General features: G+C 36.0%; 1 protein-coding gene across 2 annotated transcripts in view; it reads left to right on the top strand.

Moving 5' to 3' along the window:
- Positions 1-19,392, top strand: part of SCN7A (sodium voltage-gated channel alpha subunit 7) — an 80,488-nt gene that overhangs the window by 2,445 nt on the left and 58,651 nt on the right. For both annotated transcript variants that reach the window (XM_058549176.1, XM_058549175.1), the window contains exon 3: positions 16,356-16,620. In XM_058549176.1, coding sequence (XP_058405159.1) covers positions 16,396-16,620 — 225 coding nt within the window. In that variant the 5' untranslated portion in view covers positions 16,356-16,395. The remainder of the gene's footprint in view (positions 1-16,355; positions 16,621-19,392) is intronic.

Raw genomic sequence — 19,392 nt, 5'->3', positions numbered from 1 at the left:
TATGACACCAACTTGTATAGACAGATCTCATTTTTCCCTGAGTTGGTCCCCTTCTCTTCTAGTAGTGTAGCTTAACCAAGGCCAGGCAAGCAAGGTCTCACCTCTGCAACACTGAAAGAGGGAACTTTTAAGGCTGAAGAGAAAGTTCTCATCCCAGGGCTTCAAGGGATGTTTTTCAGCTGATCCGTATCTCTTGGCCCAGCTGGGATCATGATTTCCATGTATTTGTTCAATCGTTGCTATTTATAAACCAGGCTTATTCTGGTTATGCTCCATCCTGGTGGGGGATCCCCCATTTGTCTGGCAAACAGATATTCCTGTTGTATGCACAGTATTCCTGACTGGGTGGACTCAGCCTGTTGCTGGCTGAGGATAACCTGCTCTGTGGACAGATTTGCTTGTGGTGGCAGCCGGGTGCCAGACTGACTGTATCAGCGTCAAACAAGAGCTTGACAAAAATGCTGAAGCTGGGGCCCCACTCAGGGAACTTCTGATTTTAAAAGTCTGAGATTAGGACAGGGCATCTAGTTTTAAACTAGAACATCAGAGGATGCCAATTTGAGGGCCATAATCCCTGGCTGACTATGTGGTGTTCAGTGGAATATTCCTTCCCTTCTGCTTTAGAGGCCAGAGTGAGGGTCCTGGTCCACCAGGCTCTCATTCTCTGAATTCTTGCAGAGGCTGCACGGTCTAAGCACCTGATTACAGGCTATAACTTTGGCTCAGATCCATATCTAGTCTCGCCCTAATATGTTTCAAGGCTCCTCTCTAGTTGCCCTCCAGTTTGAGAAGGGATTGGGTATCTATATGTTGGGTTCCACATTTGAAAGGCTAGAGTAGTTTTGCGGGGTTGGAGTAGATCCTGGGAAAGCAGGCTCTTTCAGAGTGATCAGGAGGAGAGGTAAATAGCCAGTTCTAAGAAGCCTCCAGGGTTCCAGTGAATGTGCCAGTTCTGGAATTTTTTTTAAATTTTGTATTCTGCAGACCAAGTGGCATCTAAGGTCTCGCCGTTGCTGATGAGTATAGAAGTTACACTCATAACAAGCTCTCCTTCATATTACTGTAGCAGGGGCAAGAATACATTCCTCCTTCTTGAGGTCTTAAATGGCCTCTGGCTGGATTCTTCTGGTCAGGGGTCTGACTCACTAGGGTCACAAGAACAGTTAGTTCTGGAAAGATTCTAGCCTTCCCCCAACATGCTTGTTTTGGTGGGCTGGACAGCCACAGCTTGGAAGTTGTTCTTATATCCATAGAAACAAGGGCCCCTGCTAGTGAACCATGAGGGTGCCATAGAGAAGCTCAAGTGGGCATACTTAAAACCGAGGCAGCTTTCCTTCATGGTCCTGGAACCCTTCCCTGCCCTCATTGCCTCACCGATCATAATGGCTTTTCCTGGTGAGACTCCATCCCCCACAGAGACATACTGTCCTGCGTCCCCTCAAGGCATTCAGACATCCACTGGGCTTCCCTTGGGCTCATTCTTGTAAGTGAATTTGAGACCAGGTGCTAAGGCTTTGTCATATGACACTTTGTCCAGATTTCTTCTCTTCAATATAAGTTGTACCTCTCTGAATGTGTGTGACCTGCACTCTTCCTCACTGGAAAGAAGACACTTGCAGAGACCTCAGCTCCTAATTATTTTAATGAACTATCACTAGGATCCATGTTTACCAGATTTTGGGGAGAGTTCAGTTCTCAAAAGAGAAGAGATGGGACGCGTCCCTTTGAATTTTTGCTGGTGCTTGTTTATTTACAATGCTGTGTTTCTAGTTTTTGAATCCAGAAGAATGCCTGGATTAAAATTCTTAAGAAATATAATCAAAACAAAATGGCAATGCTTACTTACGTTTTTGAGAAAGTTAGTTATTTACAATTTTTCTCTGCGAGATAACATATTACAGGAATGTGTTGGCTGAAATTGTCAGAGTGAGGGAGTTGAGTCCAGAATTAAGTGGATGTATTGAAGCCCAAATAGGCTGACCTGAGAGTAGAACACAGCTCCAGGCAGAATCTAGGTCCAGGGACAAAGGAGAAAAAGTCAATTAAGCCAGATGAGACAAACTGTCTGCCAGGGAGAAGTAAAAGTGTAGGAGCCAGATAATCAAAGCTAAACAGGAAGTAAGCAGCTCAAGTGGAAAAATAATGCCAAAGCAGAAAACCAAGTAGGTTGAAGTCAAGTGGAACAGACAGCTGGAAAATTCCAGGTGAATTGGTACCATTCTGGTATATCTGTCCTTTACTGCCAAGCCTTCAGTGTGTAAAGTTCCCATTTCTGGATTTCAGTAATACATATACATGGTAAATTATGTTCAAATAGTATAGAAATATTAACCAGAAAGCAACAGCATCCTCTGACTCCTCTTCAGTCTCTACATAGATACAGCAGTTTACTTCCTTCCACAGGCAAAACATTATGCATGTGCCAGCATATATAACGTTATGTATATAATACTTATAAAATATTGTATTCAAAGGTAAACAGTGCAAGCCATTCTCACCATTACATTTTTCACTAAATAATTTATTTGGGGAATCTTTCCATATGAACACAGATCTATCATCTGTCTCATTCCTCATTATTACTAGTGTTCCACGCTAGCGAAATACTGGAATTTATGGTACTTAGGGTGGACACTTTGATTTTTTCCAGTCTTTGAAATTGAAAGTATGTTGTGATTAACATCTTTGCAAACCTGACTTCTCAAACTTCAGCAAGAATATTCAGGGCAGTTCACTTGATGGGTCAAAGAGTACATGCAACCTTTATTTTAGAAACTGTTGCCAAGCAGTACCTCAGGAAAAAAATACACTGATTTACACTCTCACCTGAATTGTGTGAGGGTGCCCATTGCTTCGTATCCCAGCCTGCCAAAAGTCGCATCTGTTGAGAAGACTCTCAATTACGTCTCTAGAGCTTTACTGTTAAAGTTAATGATTGTTTTAATCTCATCCATATCTCTCAGAATTTCCTGAGTTTGTCATCTTTTCTCATAGCCTTCTGCTTCCTGAAAGACAATGATTATATTTTCATATCCTCAACAAGAAAAAAAGCAATGCCTCTAATATCATATGAGTTCTAAACCCTAGAGAAAAAAAGATGATAGCTCTAGGGGAAAAAGCTCTGCATCTGAGAATTCAGCTGTGAATCATCACAGATTGTGGGAAAGATGAAATATAAGCCGTAATGTATCTATGAAGTGCAGTCAAGTGGCCCCAGTGAACAAAAATGTCAATCTAAATTGGTCCCTTCACTAAAGCAGGTGTAGTTCCTACGTTCTCAACAATATAGAGTCCATTTAATGATCACGTTAATTCTGTCTCCTTCACTTATGCGTCCAGCACCTTCTAGTCCCAAGTTAACTTGTGTATCAGCCTTGTTATTACTATCATTACATTTTTTTTGTTTCTGTTTTTTTATCTTAATGACATTGGTGCAATAGCCTTAATGCGTTGTCCATGTCTGATAGAGAGCATAATTGTTTCAAAATAGTTTAGAAACTAAGTGAGAAGTCATTTTGCCCTTTATTTCCTATGCCATGTCAGAGTGAAATTGGCATTTGGGATATTATCTTTACTCTACAGATCCATTGTCCTATTTTTTTTTTTTTGCTTCATTTTTCTTAATTTATCTTATCTTGCTCTATGGCCTATATTCTTGTAAACTACCCTAAATCTTTTTGGTAAATACATTAGGAGAATAAATAAATATATATTAGCTGGTATAAAGTGGAGCATTTTGTAATTCTCTTTGGCGAAGTAAATCTATCATCTATTTCTCATCCCTAGGATCAACTCCAGCTTCCCAGAAAGCATAGAGGTCGATTGTTTAGATACTGAGGTTTCAGTTCCCTAAGGTGGGAAAAAATGAAAGTGAGGAGGCTGTGACTATCCTAGGCAGTCACCTCCTACACGTGCAAAATCTTTCTCCACGGCCTGACTGCATCACTGGTAGGCTCTGCTCTGGGAATCAAACTGAAGGACAGGGGAAGCAATAGGGTGTGGGAGAAGGAGAGAGGAAAAACATTGACTTCTGACATCCTCTTTCTTCCCTGTCCTCCATTATCACCAAGAAGATGCAGCTGCAATTGCTGATACAGAATGCTATTCACACAACCTCTTCCCTGGGAATTAAGCTACAGAGAGGCCAAACACTGGCTCGCTGGTTGGGTGACCGTATCATTCATCATCCTGTCAGGCAACTCAGGATGCTTTTGAAAAGGAAAGAGAATGCCATTAATAATTAGTGCTGAACAACAGGCATAAACCCAAACTGTCCCCAGAACCCATGACTTCTGGTCACACTACTTAAATATGAGATTGGATGGGTTGGAAATAAGACGAAAGAGTGGAAGGAAAAAGATAGACTCATTATCTCGAAGGAAACTGGGAGCAACAGGATAAGGTGGATGTCCCAGTTGCATTTCTTTGATTTCAAACTTTAGAACTTTTTTGCACCAGGACCTCTGTGGCAGAAGGGCAACATCTGGTAAGGTCATTGCCAAACAGGCACCCAGAGAATGAGGAAAATTCTGGAGTTGAGGGAGAGAAGGTGCCCAAAGAGGTGAAAAGAACGTTGCTCTTCTGGAGAAGTGATGTTCTAAAGCAGGTATTGCCTCGGCAATTCCAGTATATGCTTCGTCTCTCATACTTAGGATATCAGACAAGAAAAAAATGACCAAAGAAAGTGTAATGGTGTCTCTACTTGCTTTATAAAGGTGGTTGGATGAAGCTTGGCTATCAGCCAAAGGAATCTTTCTGTCTTGCAGGCTGCATTAGGTTCATCTTGAGGGGCTCAAGATACTCTGAAAATTATCTGTCTGGGTTGGGCTGCTGGCTCCTAGATTTTCAATATTATCATCAGGAGATTTCTAATATGCAATCACGAGCTGGTATAATTCAAATCAAATGCTCCAAGAGGATTTTCTTTCCCTACAACACTCAGTACCAGGGTGTTGATCAGAAGCGACCATCCTCTCACCTTCTGTATCCTCTCCGAGGCCGTAGGATTCATGAACTGCAAATTTAACACTGTCATATCTAGTCAGCCTCCCAGAGTCTGGTACATTGTTGAAGTTCTTGTACCCATCTCAAGCTAACCTGTAGCCAGACTAGGTGCTAGAGGTTTACAGCTGGCCTTATATAATAACTGGTTCAGAACTCTTTTACCTGGTCACAGATTTAGGGCATAGTTTGTAGATCTATGAGCTTGGTTCCACTGGTCAGAAGCTGGGCAACAATGAAGGTTCAAGGAAATCCAACAGTCTCACTGCAAATTAAGAGGATGCTCAGGGAGGTCAGGTTGTTGTGAATGGTCCCCAAGAGCTCCAGGGAGAGTCCCAGTTCTGGATTTTTTTAACCAGAAATTGAGATCGGGTCTTGCATCTCAGGGGAGCCAGTTACATCAAGGACTTCAGAACTGAAGGCAAGTTACAGAATCTGGTTACATGACAGAGCCCCCTTCCATTCCTCTGAGAAGGGGCAAAGGGTACTTTTCTTTCACTTGTTGAGCCCCAACATGGCCACTGGCCAGGAATTTTTGGTCAAGGCTCTGACAGACTGGGTTCACCAGAAGTACAATTCTAGAAAGATCTTGGCTCCTTTACAACTTGCTCATTTTGTTGGAGTAACAAGGGACAATTCAGAAATTCTAAAGGCCAATTTTATAAAACAGTAGAAGTTTTGAGATCATCTGGAGAAATTGGGGACATTGAGTGCCTTAGAATGTTGGGTTAGACCACTTTCCCAGATTCACTGGTAGGGAACCAAATCCTTTGTTGTCTTAGAAGGTTCTAGTAGGAATATTTAAAGCAGAATCAGTTTTACTTTTGTGTTCCTGGCAACCTCACTTTCTATTGCCTTTATCACTGTCATAATGGCATTTGTTAGTGAGGCAGGAGACCCTCATTGGGATCCTGTCATCAGTGATCTGCATCCCTTCCTGGTGTTTCAACTGTCGCTAAGCTTTCCTTCTGTTCATTGTTCTTAGTAAATTTGCAACCAGATGCAGATGGGGAGACTTTGTTATCTGACACTGGTTATGGACTTCTAATCCTATTGTATATGTCCTAGACTGCTCCCTCCCTCGAGAAGAGAGACACTAATTGTTTTCAGATTATTGAAAAATTTGACAAACACTCTGTAGAATCCATGTCCACCAGTGTTGGAGAGGATTTTAATTTCAGTCTCTGTTGCTCTTGAAACTGAGATGACCAAGTTTCTGAAACTAAGATGACCAAGATGACCAAGAGATGATCAAGATGTCTTGGTTCTTATTTGTTTACAAGTCTGTCTCCCATTGTCTTAAAATTCAGTGGTTATATTTTATTAATATTTCCAGCATTACTGCCTGGCACAGTGCTTGGCACTTAGCAAGTATACATTCCAGAAATAATTGCTAAATAAATGAATGTCCAAAGCAAACACCATGGTTAAACTTATTACCCAAATGACATATCAAACTACAAGAATGATTTTTTAAAGAGAAATTGTAGCTCACTTTTTAAAATATATCTGAAATTAAAATGTTAAAATATAGAATTATAAATAAAAATAAGTACATATGATTATGTTTTGGAGAGACTTACTTGTTTCCAACTCTTTCTGTCAGATAGCACATTCCAGTAATGTGCTCCAAGGTGTCTGAAGTGGTTAGGACAAGGGAACTAAGGAAGGATAGAGCTGAGCAATCAGGAAATCTGAAGTCACGAAACAGCCCAGAACTGGGACCCAGATTAGGTCAATCCTAGGTCAGGCACACACATTGAGGAGCCTTAGCCAAAACTAGCTGAGCTGTGGGCAGAAAACAATTGCAGAGAATGTAAAGACAAAAGCCATAAATCAAGTCATTTAAGTCAGGGAAGAGTAAAACAATCTCAGGAGCAAGAAAAAGAGGTGGAATGTAGAAAGTGATAGCCACACTAGAGTAAAGAGATGCGAATACAAGCAGAATCCAACAATATAAATTAGTTATGAGGTACACAGAGTGGCCTGAGCCAGTTTTGGAGACTAGAGCTTGTGTGTTCACAGGAGTACATGGCTGTTTTCTATCCGATGTTAGGTCTGTCCAGCTGGCTGCTTTTCGATCAGTCCTCCCACCTAGAAAGAGTTCTACCCTTGGGACTTTAAGTCATCAGGTAACAATTGTGACATATTTCGAATTATACTTAAAATAAAAAAAATATCATCAGCTTCTTGTAAACTTGATTAGAATCTGGGAATCTAAAGACAAGTATGTTCTGCCTTATTTACCTAGGAGTCATCATTCATCAGTCACAACCCTTCCAGCTCTATCTCAGGATAAGAAAATAATGGGACTTGCAGATAGGGAGGAGGGAGGTTTATGAAGAGCCAAAATTTTTAGAGTATAGTTGATTTTTTTTTTTTCATCGGAGATCTTGGGTTGCTACTCATGGCCTATTATTATGGTGTTATACCCTGCCTCGCAAGTTAGAGGCAATTGTTTGAAGAGGAAGGAGATAGAAGCAAGTAACTTGAAAACAGCAAGAATAAAATCTAAAAGTCTGATGATAAAAGAGATACAATTAAGTAAAGCAGAAGAAAATGTAAAAAGCAAAACTCTTTGAGTTTTAGAAATTATTTAAGGATGTCACAGTATTACGTTGATTATTATCATTGAATATTATTATTACTTTGATTTATCAGTAAGAAATTAAATTATATTCTCCATTATTCTCTTTATAAATTCAAGGAAATAAGGCAGTAATTTCAATTAAAAAGATGGTCAAAGACAATAATACAGTGCTTTAAAGGATTAAACATAGTAACAGCTAGTATTTACTGAGTGTGTACTACCCAGCAGGCTTTATATTTATTAACTCATTCAGTGCTTATATTATTCCATGAGACAAGTGCTCTTATTAGTGTCATTTTATAACTGAGGAAACTGAGTCATGGAGAGCTTAAGTGCCTTGTTCAAGGTCATGATTAGAAAGTGCTAAAGCCCAGATTTTAATCCAATCTAGCTCCAAACTTTTATTCAAATATTTGTTATAAAATCTTGCAACCATATAGAGAAGTTCACAGAACTATACATGAACACTCATACACTCAACACCTAGAGCCTTCAGCTGTCATTTTATAATATTTACTTTATCACATATCCATGCATTCTTCAAATCATCCATCAATTCTTATTTTTTGATGTCTTTCAAAATAAGTTGCAAACACCAGTAAGCCTCACCCATAAATACTTCATAATTTATATAGTTAACTAGAACTCAATGTTTGTATATGTGCTTTTATAAGGTAAAACAAAGTAGAATGCACAAGCATTACGAATACCAGTCTATTGGTTTTCACAAATGTACACATCTGGGTGCTCCAAACCCCTGACAGGGTATTGAACATTACCGTCACTCCAGAAATTTCCTCCCAGTCAATTCATTCCTCCCAGTCAGTTCCTACTCCACTCCTAGAGATTAGTTTTGTCTGTTCTAGCACTTCATATAAAGTGGATCATATAGTCTGTGATCTTTGGTGTAAGGCTTCTTTCACTGAGCATAATGTTTTTGGACTTAGTCATTTTTATGTGTATCAGTAGTTTGTTCATTTTTGTTGCTGAATTGTGTTCTATTACATAAATATGCCACAGTTTTTATTTTTCTATCTATTCTCTTATTAGACACCTCGGCTACTTCCAGGTTTTGGTAATTATGCTTTATTTTTTTAATATTTTCCCACATATTTATCATTTCTCTTTCTCTTCATTCCTTTTTTAAGATCTAAATTTCCATCAGAAAATATCTTTATTTTGTCTTCATTCTTGAAGTATATTTTTGCTCTATGTGGAGTTCTAGCTTTCCTTTGTTTTTTTCTTTCAACACTCTAAAGATATTGTTACATTGTCTTCTGGTTTCTGGGTTTTTTTGTGACGAGAAGCCAATGATCGTTCTTATCATTGTTTCCTAATATAATATAGTATTTTTCTTTAAGTGCTTTCAATATTTTGACTATGATATTCTTTATTAATATTTGACCTATGTGATTTAAAACATTTACTAGTAGTTATATATAAAATTATTTGCTTTCTAAATTATTTTTTTCATCACCAATGCTAAATGATAGGTATATGCTTTTCAATGGGCTGTCCTTGAAATCATTCTATAAAGAATTGCACACATTTTGCAAATACACATGATCTTTTTCACTCCCTTGATTTTAGCCATTTATATATCCATATAACTAGATAACCATATACAATATGTATATACATATATATATACACTCTCATATGTATACATATACTTTTGTATATATATAAAACATATACACATACATATACAGTTTAATTGTCTTTATTAAGCTCCAGATCCATATTTCCAATTAATCTCTGAATTTTTACTTTGGGATATTTCAGATGCACCTCAAACCTAAAAAATACAAAACGTTATCTCTCCCTCCCCTAATCTCTAAACTGATATTATCCTATAATCCATATTCTCTCTATGGTATGACAGTCAGCCATACAATCCAGATCTTATAGACCTCACTGTCAGAACCCGTGATCTATGTACAAGGTTAGGAATCAACTACTAATTGTTTTTTTAAAATTTATAAGGATATTAAGAAGCACATCGTTTCCTAGCTAACGCCTATTTCTATTTTAAAATAAATCTACATGCGTGTACTTTAAAAAATCCATATGATTGCAGAAGCACAAAAAATTAATAGTCATTCCTTGTAAGGATGTACTATATATATATTTTTTTAGCAGGTGCACCTGAGATACATGTTGACAGCTTCTGTTCTTAGCTATTCTTGTGCACATAAATTGGTTTGAGGGGTTCCCATGGGATAAGTTCTTATTGCTCAAATTGCTAGAGTAAGGTGTATACATTTTAATTTAGAGAACTAGTGCCAGATTTCCATCTAGAAAAGTTGTACCAATGTACACTACCAAAAAAAGTTTATGAATGCTTATTTTCTCACATCATAACCAGCACTTTGCTTCATTAAACTAGGATTTTCATTTTAAATTATTATAAATTAATTCATTTATGCTTTCTTTTATGAGTTTTACTGTTTGGTTTTTGAATTTTAATTTTATTTTGCCTATAAGTCATTGACCTATCTAAAATTTGTTGGATATAGGAAGTGTATGGAGCCAAGGATAAGGAGAATTGCCCAATTCTGAACCTCCCCTTATATGCTCCGTAAACATTACAGTACAAAAAGGAAAACAATTAAAACTATACAAAACTCACACCATCAGCATAAGTAGAAATCAGAGAATTCCCAAACTTCACATGCCCGTAAAGGAAAAGTAAAAGCAAATGCATTTGTGCTCTCTCTCACACTCCAAAAGCTTTATGGAAAATGAGGTCTAAATTTGATTTAAAATAACTGACAGAAAAGAACACTCACCCTAATGGTGAAAGTACTGAAAAAACAAGCAGTTTCCACAAACTTCCTTGTATCAATTATTGAATAACTTCTATCTTTCCACTCTGATTTGAAATAAACTACTAATTTTTTAAATGTAGATTCTATGGTTATAATAATGCTTCAAATTATGGTTAATGAAAGTAACAAATCAGCCTTGGGGAAATGAAACCATGTGATAGATTAAAACTCACCTCTTAGTAATCCTAAATCTGGGCATCCATAGAAAAAAATTAGGGGAAGGGAAAGGAGAGGGTGAACTAAGTTGCAGCCAAGATCACAGCCAATATTGTATGGATGAACCAGTCCAGTGGGCATCAATAATACCTCAGCTCAGATCACCAAAAAATATAGCACTGGGCACTGCTACTGGCTCTATTGCTACTATCACTCCCCAAACTGCTGAAAGTTGCTGCGGAAGCTTCTGCTTCCCTTGCAAAAATGGGTTCGCCACTGCCCCTCTTATTTTGTGTCATTAAATCCAAATGAGAAATCTTGAGCTAATGCATTTGTTTAGTTTGGCCAGGGTCGTGTGGTCACTTCTTAGATCCATGAGATCCTGGAAAAGTCATTATCTGAATTATCTGGTCCTTACCACTGTTGTTGCAGGAGGTATCCCATCATGATTCCTACAATAACAAATTCTCTCAATCTATGTAGAGGATCACCGTGCTAGGCAGTACCTCCTCCCTTCCAAATTAATGTCCACTATGCTTACTCACCTTCGAGTTTATAAAATTTTACGAAATATTTGACTTTGATAACATTTGCATAGAGAAAATTTCCAGACAATCCCACCTGACATCTACTTGTCAGCTACTCAGTGATGCAAGTTGGTGGCTAAGTTATCCCAGGAGGCCCATTGGTTTTGGATATCTCTGAAGTGGCCCATATTGAGGTATCAATTATTTACAGTTGTGTAAAAAATTTAAATCTTATAAGCACTTTTGTGGTGTAGTTTAAAGGTACCCGAATTTAGACAAACCTGGCTAGCATCTATTTTCACCACTTAACTAGCTATACGATGATGGACAAGTCATGAAACTCATCCATCTCTGTTTCCTCATTTGTAAAATGGTGATAACAAGGATGATATGTGAGAATCCGAGATAATAGAATTAGAAACATCTAATCCAGTGCCTTGCAAATGATAGTCACTCGGTAAGTGAGACCATATTTATAATTGCTGTGATTATGATAAATATTGGCTCATGCTCAAATGCTTGAAATTTGTTTTATGAAGAATATTTTTTCTATAACAATGCACCTCTTTTCCCCATACTGATGCTGGGGATCTGCTACTTTCAACTGATATCCAAGAGAAATGGCTTGCACTTTAATCAACAATATAAAATATTAGTATAACTGGAACTTGTTAGAGTATGACTGACTTTCATAACAGTTCTTGCCAAAAACTTACTTTAGCTATTCAGTTTTTTAGAAAGACATTCTAATGGACAAATTAACTATTAATCTTTCTATATTTTTCAGTCTTGAGCGCTGTATTAAGATCACTCACCAGAAAGCATAGTGCCTGATGCATATTATATAAATTCCCCACAGAAATGCTTTTATTGAATTATGATTTAATGATTAATAATTTATAATCTGCTCTCAGCCATCTAGAAATCAGAGGCAAGCCAGTTCCATTTGATAAGTGCTTGCATTTCTTTGTCATACCATAGAAGACAATGCCCACTATCCATTCATCCACCTAGTCAACAACCTAGAGTAGTTTCATTCAACATCAAATTCATCACTAAAGAAGTCTTCTGGGATAACTGACTGGATTGGGAGAAGAAATTTGTGCTAACAAAGTCAGTACCACGGTCTAGGCTTTCTGTATATGATCTGTTTTAATCTTGAGGGATTCCAAAGTTTATATATGAGGAAAGTATGACTCAGGCTATGTTATTGTGGTCTCATAGCTAGTAGGTGGCAAAATGAAGAATCAAAGATTATTGTGCTATGAGGTGATTTAAAAAAATAGCAAGATTATTTTGGAGTTATGCAATAAGAAAACTTGCTCGCAAATTGAATTTTAAAATTTCAATGGAAGGTATCCAAGAATATTTTCATTAACGGCAGCGCTTTTGTAATGAGTTTGCGATGTCCTTTAGTATCTACTTTTAAAGATAATATTTTTTACATACATAAGCTTAATAATGTTTGTTAGTAATTAGAATTGATCCCTAAAAATATAAGGTATAAGAAATACTTTTATTGTAATCTGAAAAGATAGATGTAAAAATGCTTTTGATTTTCTTAATTCAATGCTGCATTGGTTTAGGTTAGCTAATATTTAGCCTAGACTTTTAGGTCGTGCCATACTCTGTGAAAATTCAATCCAAAAATTTTAAGATTGGAAAGTTCTGAAATTACAAGGTTGCAACCAATCAATATTTGGACCCATTTAAATCATTCTACCCAGCTGTCAACATGTCCATGCTTCCACGTTGCTAGTTACAGGAAAGGATTAATGTCCATATCAACTTATTCTATCTTTTGACAGCTATTTAGAAAGTGCTGTATTATCTTCAGCCAATCTATTTTGGTTTCAGCTCCCTGATCCTAGTTCATCTTTTTTTTTTTTTTTTAATAATATATAAGTCTAACTTCTCTTCCACATGAGAATAATTCATATACTTGGAAACAATGATGTTCTACTTCAGTCTTTTCTACTTCAACAAATACATCCTCCATTCTTTTAACTGGTCTGTAGATGGTGTGATTTGAGTCTAATCAACATTCTGATCCTATTTGAAGACCCTCCAGTTTACATACATGTCTTTTGGGTATGGTTATGGATTATAGCAGAATAGAGAAAGACTGCCTCCTCCATCTTCTTTCAATACAAACACAGATTATATTAGCTTTCTTGGCAGTCAGAAATCAGTATTGACATATTGCAATTACTATTAAGTAAAACTCCTTGGCAGTTTTCTCTGCTGCAAAAACATATCTCTTTTTTTCTGCACTTGTGCAGATGGATTGTTTTGGTTCAAATTTCAAAACCTTACATGAACTCCTACTATATATTATTTTATTAGATTTTATTAGATTTGACCCATCATTCTAAGATTTAAAAATATTATCACAATTAAAACTTCATATTTACTTCCTACCTATTATGTGCCAATCCTACCTACTATGTGCCAGGCATTTTTATCCATATTATTTTATTTTATCCTTTTTTAACCTGAAGAGGAATCCCAGTTTTATGAATAACAGGTTTAAGAATATTAGGTAATTTGACTGAGACCTCTCAGAACATTAGTTAACAGCATTTAGGATTTGAATGTAGGTCTATCTAATTCCAAAGTTCATGATTTTATTTGTTTATACTACCCTATAACCATGAGTCATTAAGAAACTATTTAATATATATTCAAGGAACTCTGTGTAAGGAATACAATTTTGAAAGCTCATTAAATATTTTAAAAGAAGAAGATTTCATATGTAAGTGTAAACTTCAGTTATCTGTAGCTTGTATTTATAAATTGCACATATTGAAAGCATTTTGACTCCCCTCAATAAAGTTTGATATGTGAGGTATTACTGTATATGTGTTTGCATGTGCATATGGTATATATAACTAATTCTTTTTTTTTTCTTGTGAGGAAGATTGGCCCTGAGCTAACATCTGCCAATCCTCCTTTTTTTTTTTTTCGCTGAGGAAGACTGGCCCTGGGCTAACATCCATGCCCATCTTCCTCCACTTTACATGGGATGCCACCACAGCGTGGCTTGACAAGCGGTGCGTCAGTGTGCGCCCGGGATCCGAACCAGCGAACCCTGGGCTGCCGCAGCAGAGCGTGCACACCTAACTGCTTGCGCCACCAGGCCGGCCCCTATATAAATAATTCTTAACAAACTTTTAATAAGGGTTGGTTTTGCGCATGACAGTGGGCAAGATATTTGGAAAGTAAGTACATTTTAAGATGACCAATTGTTAGTTTTTGTACCATTAGTCTGGAAAGAGAGCTTCAAGTAGATATATAATAATCTTCTTATTCCATATTTCTCTATTTAAAATTGCTTCACACCACATCTCTGCAAAATCTTTGGAGGGATTTGGGCATAAGCAGCCATTGCTATTGTGAAAATGTCCCTCTCTCCAGTCACAAATGACTAGGCCAAGGGGAAATGAATCCATAGGCTGGGCTAGAACAATTAGAGAATCTTTTTATTTACATTTTTTTGAGATAGAGGTTATAGACATATGGTGGGAATTTAAACTGAAAGATCAAATAAAGTTGAGGCTGGGATGGCATTTTGGTTTATGTGTAGTCTTAGAAGTAAGCAAAGGAAGTCATTCTTTAGATGGAATGCAGTAGAAATGAAAAGCCAGAAAAACTATGATCCTGTGAAAGGCATAAGGAGTCCTTCCAGTACTTGATTTTCCATATTTATTACCCAGGACACAGAAATAAACTATGTATCCTCTCTTGAATGTCTATGAGATTGCCATTTGCATATTTAAAATATCTCCTACCGACCATTTATTCAACCTAGCGGTTGGAGCGTGATTCTTGCAATGATTGGTACTCCATTAGGATTAATTAACTTATCTTTTCTTACTTTTCATTAATAGACAAGTAATTGATTAAACTATTAAACAACTCAATTTCACTCAACAGTAGAAAACTCTGGAGTATATGTGTGTGTGTGTGTATGTGTGTGATTTCTGTCTTAGGAAAATGTTAGAGAAGGAATTCAGCTAAGGCCAGCACTATAATAGACAAAATATACACGTACAAAATGCCACAATATCAAGTACAAAATTTCTTATCTTTAATCACAATAATAAAATTATAAAGAGGGTTAAGGGAAATGAATAAACAATTATCAGTCAGTTGTCACTGAGTCAAATCACTTGAAGAGTTGGTTTCGACAGCAATTGAGCTGGAGAAAACCAGCAAAAGAACCTATTTTTATATGAGAGGAAAGAACAAGGTTCATGAATGAAGAGTTGATGTATGAAATTATATTTAATTTTGACAAATTCGTGTGGCCTGTGGGATAACTTGAAATAGGCAAAGACTAGAATCAAGAGAATCCTGTAAAGGCTACTACAGAAATCCAGATATAGAATTTCAAAGGTGACTTACCTTGATGTAGATACATGAACAATGGATAATATTTTAACGCATAATGGAAATTAATTGTAAGAAAATCATTTTGTTCAGAGAAATTGATGACAAAGAGAAAGATTTCAAGAGCAGTTTTCAAAGTGATAAGTTAGTACTTGTGTTTTTGTTTTTACAATGGCTAGAAGGTTAAGAGTGATTATAGTCATGGTGAAAAACAATGAATTTTGTTTTGACTTGTTAAATTGCTGTCATTGGTGTGATTGCCATACAGATGACTGAAGGAAGAGAGTATTTTGGGAAATGTACGTGGGAAATATCCATATACAGTAATTAAAACACTGTGTTTGCCTATACATTCACCAAAAAGATGGATATAACCGAGCGGGAAGGCAGAACTTTAAGGGATATCCAAGTTAAAATTTGAGAGGAAGAGCTAAGTCAAGGGAAGTAATCATAGCTGTAAGAAGAGATACAGAAGAGTGGGACACAGAACCATTGAAGACTAAGTTTAGGGGAGAAAAGTCCACTCAATGGCTAAACACAGCTGAGAGTGAAATAATTGGATTTGGCCCCCAAAAATGTCTGATGACTTTAGAATTCTTTCATTACAAGGGAGAAACTGAAAGGCAGATCTCAGGAAAACGAAGAGGATTCAATGGATGAGTAAATGAAGCAGAATGAGTTACTGATGAAATTACAAATTAAGTCTAATATTATAGCAAAACCTAGTTCAACAACTCAAATTTCTGCAAAGCTCAGGAATATTCTTTGAATGCATGTGTTTAGCTTCTGTTCTCTTTTATTCATATCCTAGTCTTTTGTAATTTTAAATTTTTCTTTATATACTCAAATTTTATGTAGAACTGAAGCAAATACATTTCTTTCAGGTGCAAAATTGGAAATGGCTTCCCCAGAACCTAAGGGCCTCGTTCCCTTCACCAGAGAGTCTCTCGAACTTATGAAACAGCATATTGCTAAAAAGCACAGTGAGAAACACAAAGAAGATTTAAAGCCAAACACTGACTTGGAAGTGGGAAAAGAGTTTCCATCTGTTTATGGAAATCTTCCTCGCGGAATGGTGTCAGAGCCCTTGGAAGATGTGGACCCATACTACAAGAATAAAAATGTAAGGATTAATTGAATTTACTGTGACTACATTTTTATTATGTTATTTTCTGGACATGCAAAAAATGTAATTGAGATAGGATGAAAAAAGTGAATGAAGAGTAAATTAGGAGGTAATTTTAAGTTATACTAAACTACATGAGAAATTTCACGTATATTAGAGATTTTTATCAAAACTCATTGCTTGCCTCGTTGGTTAGTTTGTTTGGGGATACTTTACTTTGTAGTAGGCTATACTGCTATGCCTTAATGTAAATGATTTGTTTTATGGGAGTATGATGATTGGCTAGTTAAGGTTATCAATTTAAAAATAACTATAATATAAAATTTCTATAATATATACAACAATTTCAAATGTTTAACTTGATGAGCTTACTACGTAGTTAGGAAAATAAAGCCAACCTATATTTTATTTGTCATTTTTATTCATTCATATATCCTGTCTTAACCCCAGAATGACTTGAGGAACCTAATAAATATTTGAACAATCCATGAACAAGTGCAAAATGATAAAAATAAGAATAATTATTTTTAGAAAAGGCAGAAGTCTGTGTGGACTGACAAAGCTTGAAGAATCTTCATTAAGGAAATAGAATTTGAGTTATAGCTTGGAGAACACTTCAAATTTTAACAAGGCAAAGGGAAGATCTTCTATGAACTAGCGAGAGCAGAGATTAACTCTGGAATAGGGAAGAGACAGGGCGATGATAGAACTAGAACCCTTGTGACTGCGTTGCAAGTTGTGGAAAATAAGATGAGGAAATGGAGATGTAAACGTGGATTTAACGTGGTGGCCAAAAGACTGATGCGATGAATGCAATGTTTAAGAAGGTTCATCTGGAGATTTCTAAATTACTATCGCATGGAAGAGATAGTGTCAGAAAAATGAAATAAGAGAGAGTAATCCAGGCCTGAAGTCAAGAGGCCTCTGTTATAGTAATGTCTCATGGGAGAGAGAGAGGCAACAAACAAACCGAGAAGAAACAACAGGATGTGAAGCATGACTAATAATGCCGAGCTTTCCAGCCTGGAGGAATGGTGGTGCTACTGACAAAAATAAAATAACTATAAAAAAAAGATCAAGCTTGGGGGAGATGAGAATTAGCTTTGTTGTGGACAAGTGTAATTTGATATTCTTCTAGAGTATTCAGTAATATTAACAAATGGCTGAAATGGAATTGAACCACGGTCTCTGGACGGAAGGCGAAGTGATCATTTTATATAACCACAACTCTCTTGAATGCTTTGTATGCTGGAGGTGTATTGGAATTTTACAGTGTAAATGTATATATTAACAAAAAGACTCCAGTATCTCTGGTAGCCTCCACGGACCTTACATAACATTAGCTATAAAACCTCTGTAAAATCTTGAGGACATTTTAGTGAAAACATACGTCCTCTTCTCAGTTATCTCTGCTTTCAGTTTTTGCTATGCTTAAGTCATGCTAATTGATATAACACAGTAACTTTAGAGGTAACGCTAATATAGCAGAGTTCTGAGTTCTTTGCAGAGAACTTAGTTCTCTTGTATACTTAGTTGTATACAGACGTGGTAGGCAAATCTAGATTTGTTGCTGAAGACAAAACCAAGAATTTTAAAAAATAAAACAAACCCCAAACTGCAAGGATAGCTTAGTATAAAAGTGGTTATTAATGATGACACAAAGTTATTAACATTTTGAATTATATTCAGTTTATTCTGTTAAAGATGGCATACAAATAAACAATTCTAAAATTAAATAAACAATTTCAGCATGTAAGCATTAACTGGAAAATTATTATATCTGGAATTACTCATTTCTTCACAATGACATATAAGCTGGTTGGTTGCACATACATCTCGTGTGAAGTTTGAGATTCTTCTGGAAAATACACGGAAAGTATATTCTAAATAATCAGATTTATTTTCTTTGGCCCTTTTTATTTTCTCTTTGCATTTAAAATGGAAAGAGGGAAAATAACTACAATAAAGGCCAAAATGTCCACAAATTGTATATTGGAAAAATGTTTTATTGAGAAGAATTATAGCACCATCTGTTTTCCATTTAGAACATGTATTCATAAAATATTGATGAATATATATTTGCATTCATTAATATATTGTACATGTACATATAAATACCAATGTATAGTAACCATATAAACCTCTGTATAATTATATATTATATAATACTACAGTATATAATAGATTGTATTTAATACATATTTTAGTATAATACGTTGTATCACATTGCATTATATATTATATATCATATACTGTTATATTATAATTATATAATATTCACTATTTATAATATATTTATGCACACACCACAATAAATGAACTTTCTAAATGAAAATGTGTATACAGTAAAGGTGTATATGTGTGTGTGTATAACACACACACATATGCACTTTGCGTGTATTTATATATATTATAGATACACACATATACGTATACACACATATACATACATATGACTCATTTTTAGGATATATCTGATTTTCCATTATTTTTGGTTTTAATGCTTCTATACCCCAACATGTTCGTTTTTGTTTTAGATATGTTTATGTCAATAATAACATACAAGTGGGGTTTTATATCATAGATAATTACTAATGATTAATGTAATATTTCAGTGCACTGGGTCATTTTTACTATTGTAATCACATACTTTATTTGCTTTGAAATAAATTTAACCTTTTTTACATTCATTGAATTCTGGTGCATTTAAATGCATCTCCGTGAGCCATGAGGATATGATTTTCTTCCTACTACATTAGCTCTGCAAGA

This window comes from Diceros bicornis, chromosome 10 (assembly GCF_020826845.1).
Source record: "Diceros bicornis minor isolate mBicDic1 chromosome 10, mDicBic1.mat.cur, whole genome shotgun sequence".
In the NCBI taxonomy this organism is placed as follows: domain Eukaryota; kingdom Metazoa; phylum Chordata; class Mammalia; order Perissodactyla; family Rhinocerotidae; genus Diceros; species Diceros bicornis.
The sequence above is the reverse complement of the archived record's forward strand: the minus strand, read 5'-3'. Positions and strand labels throughout refer to the sequence as shown.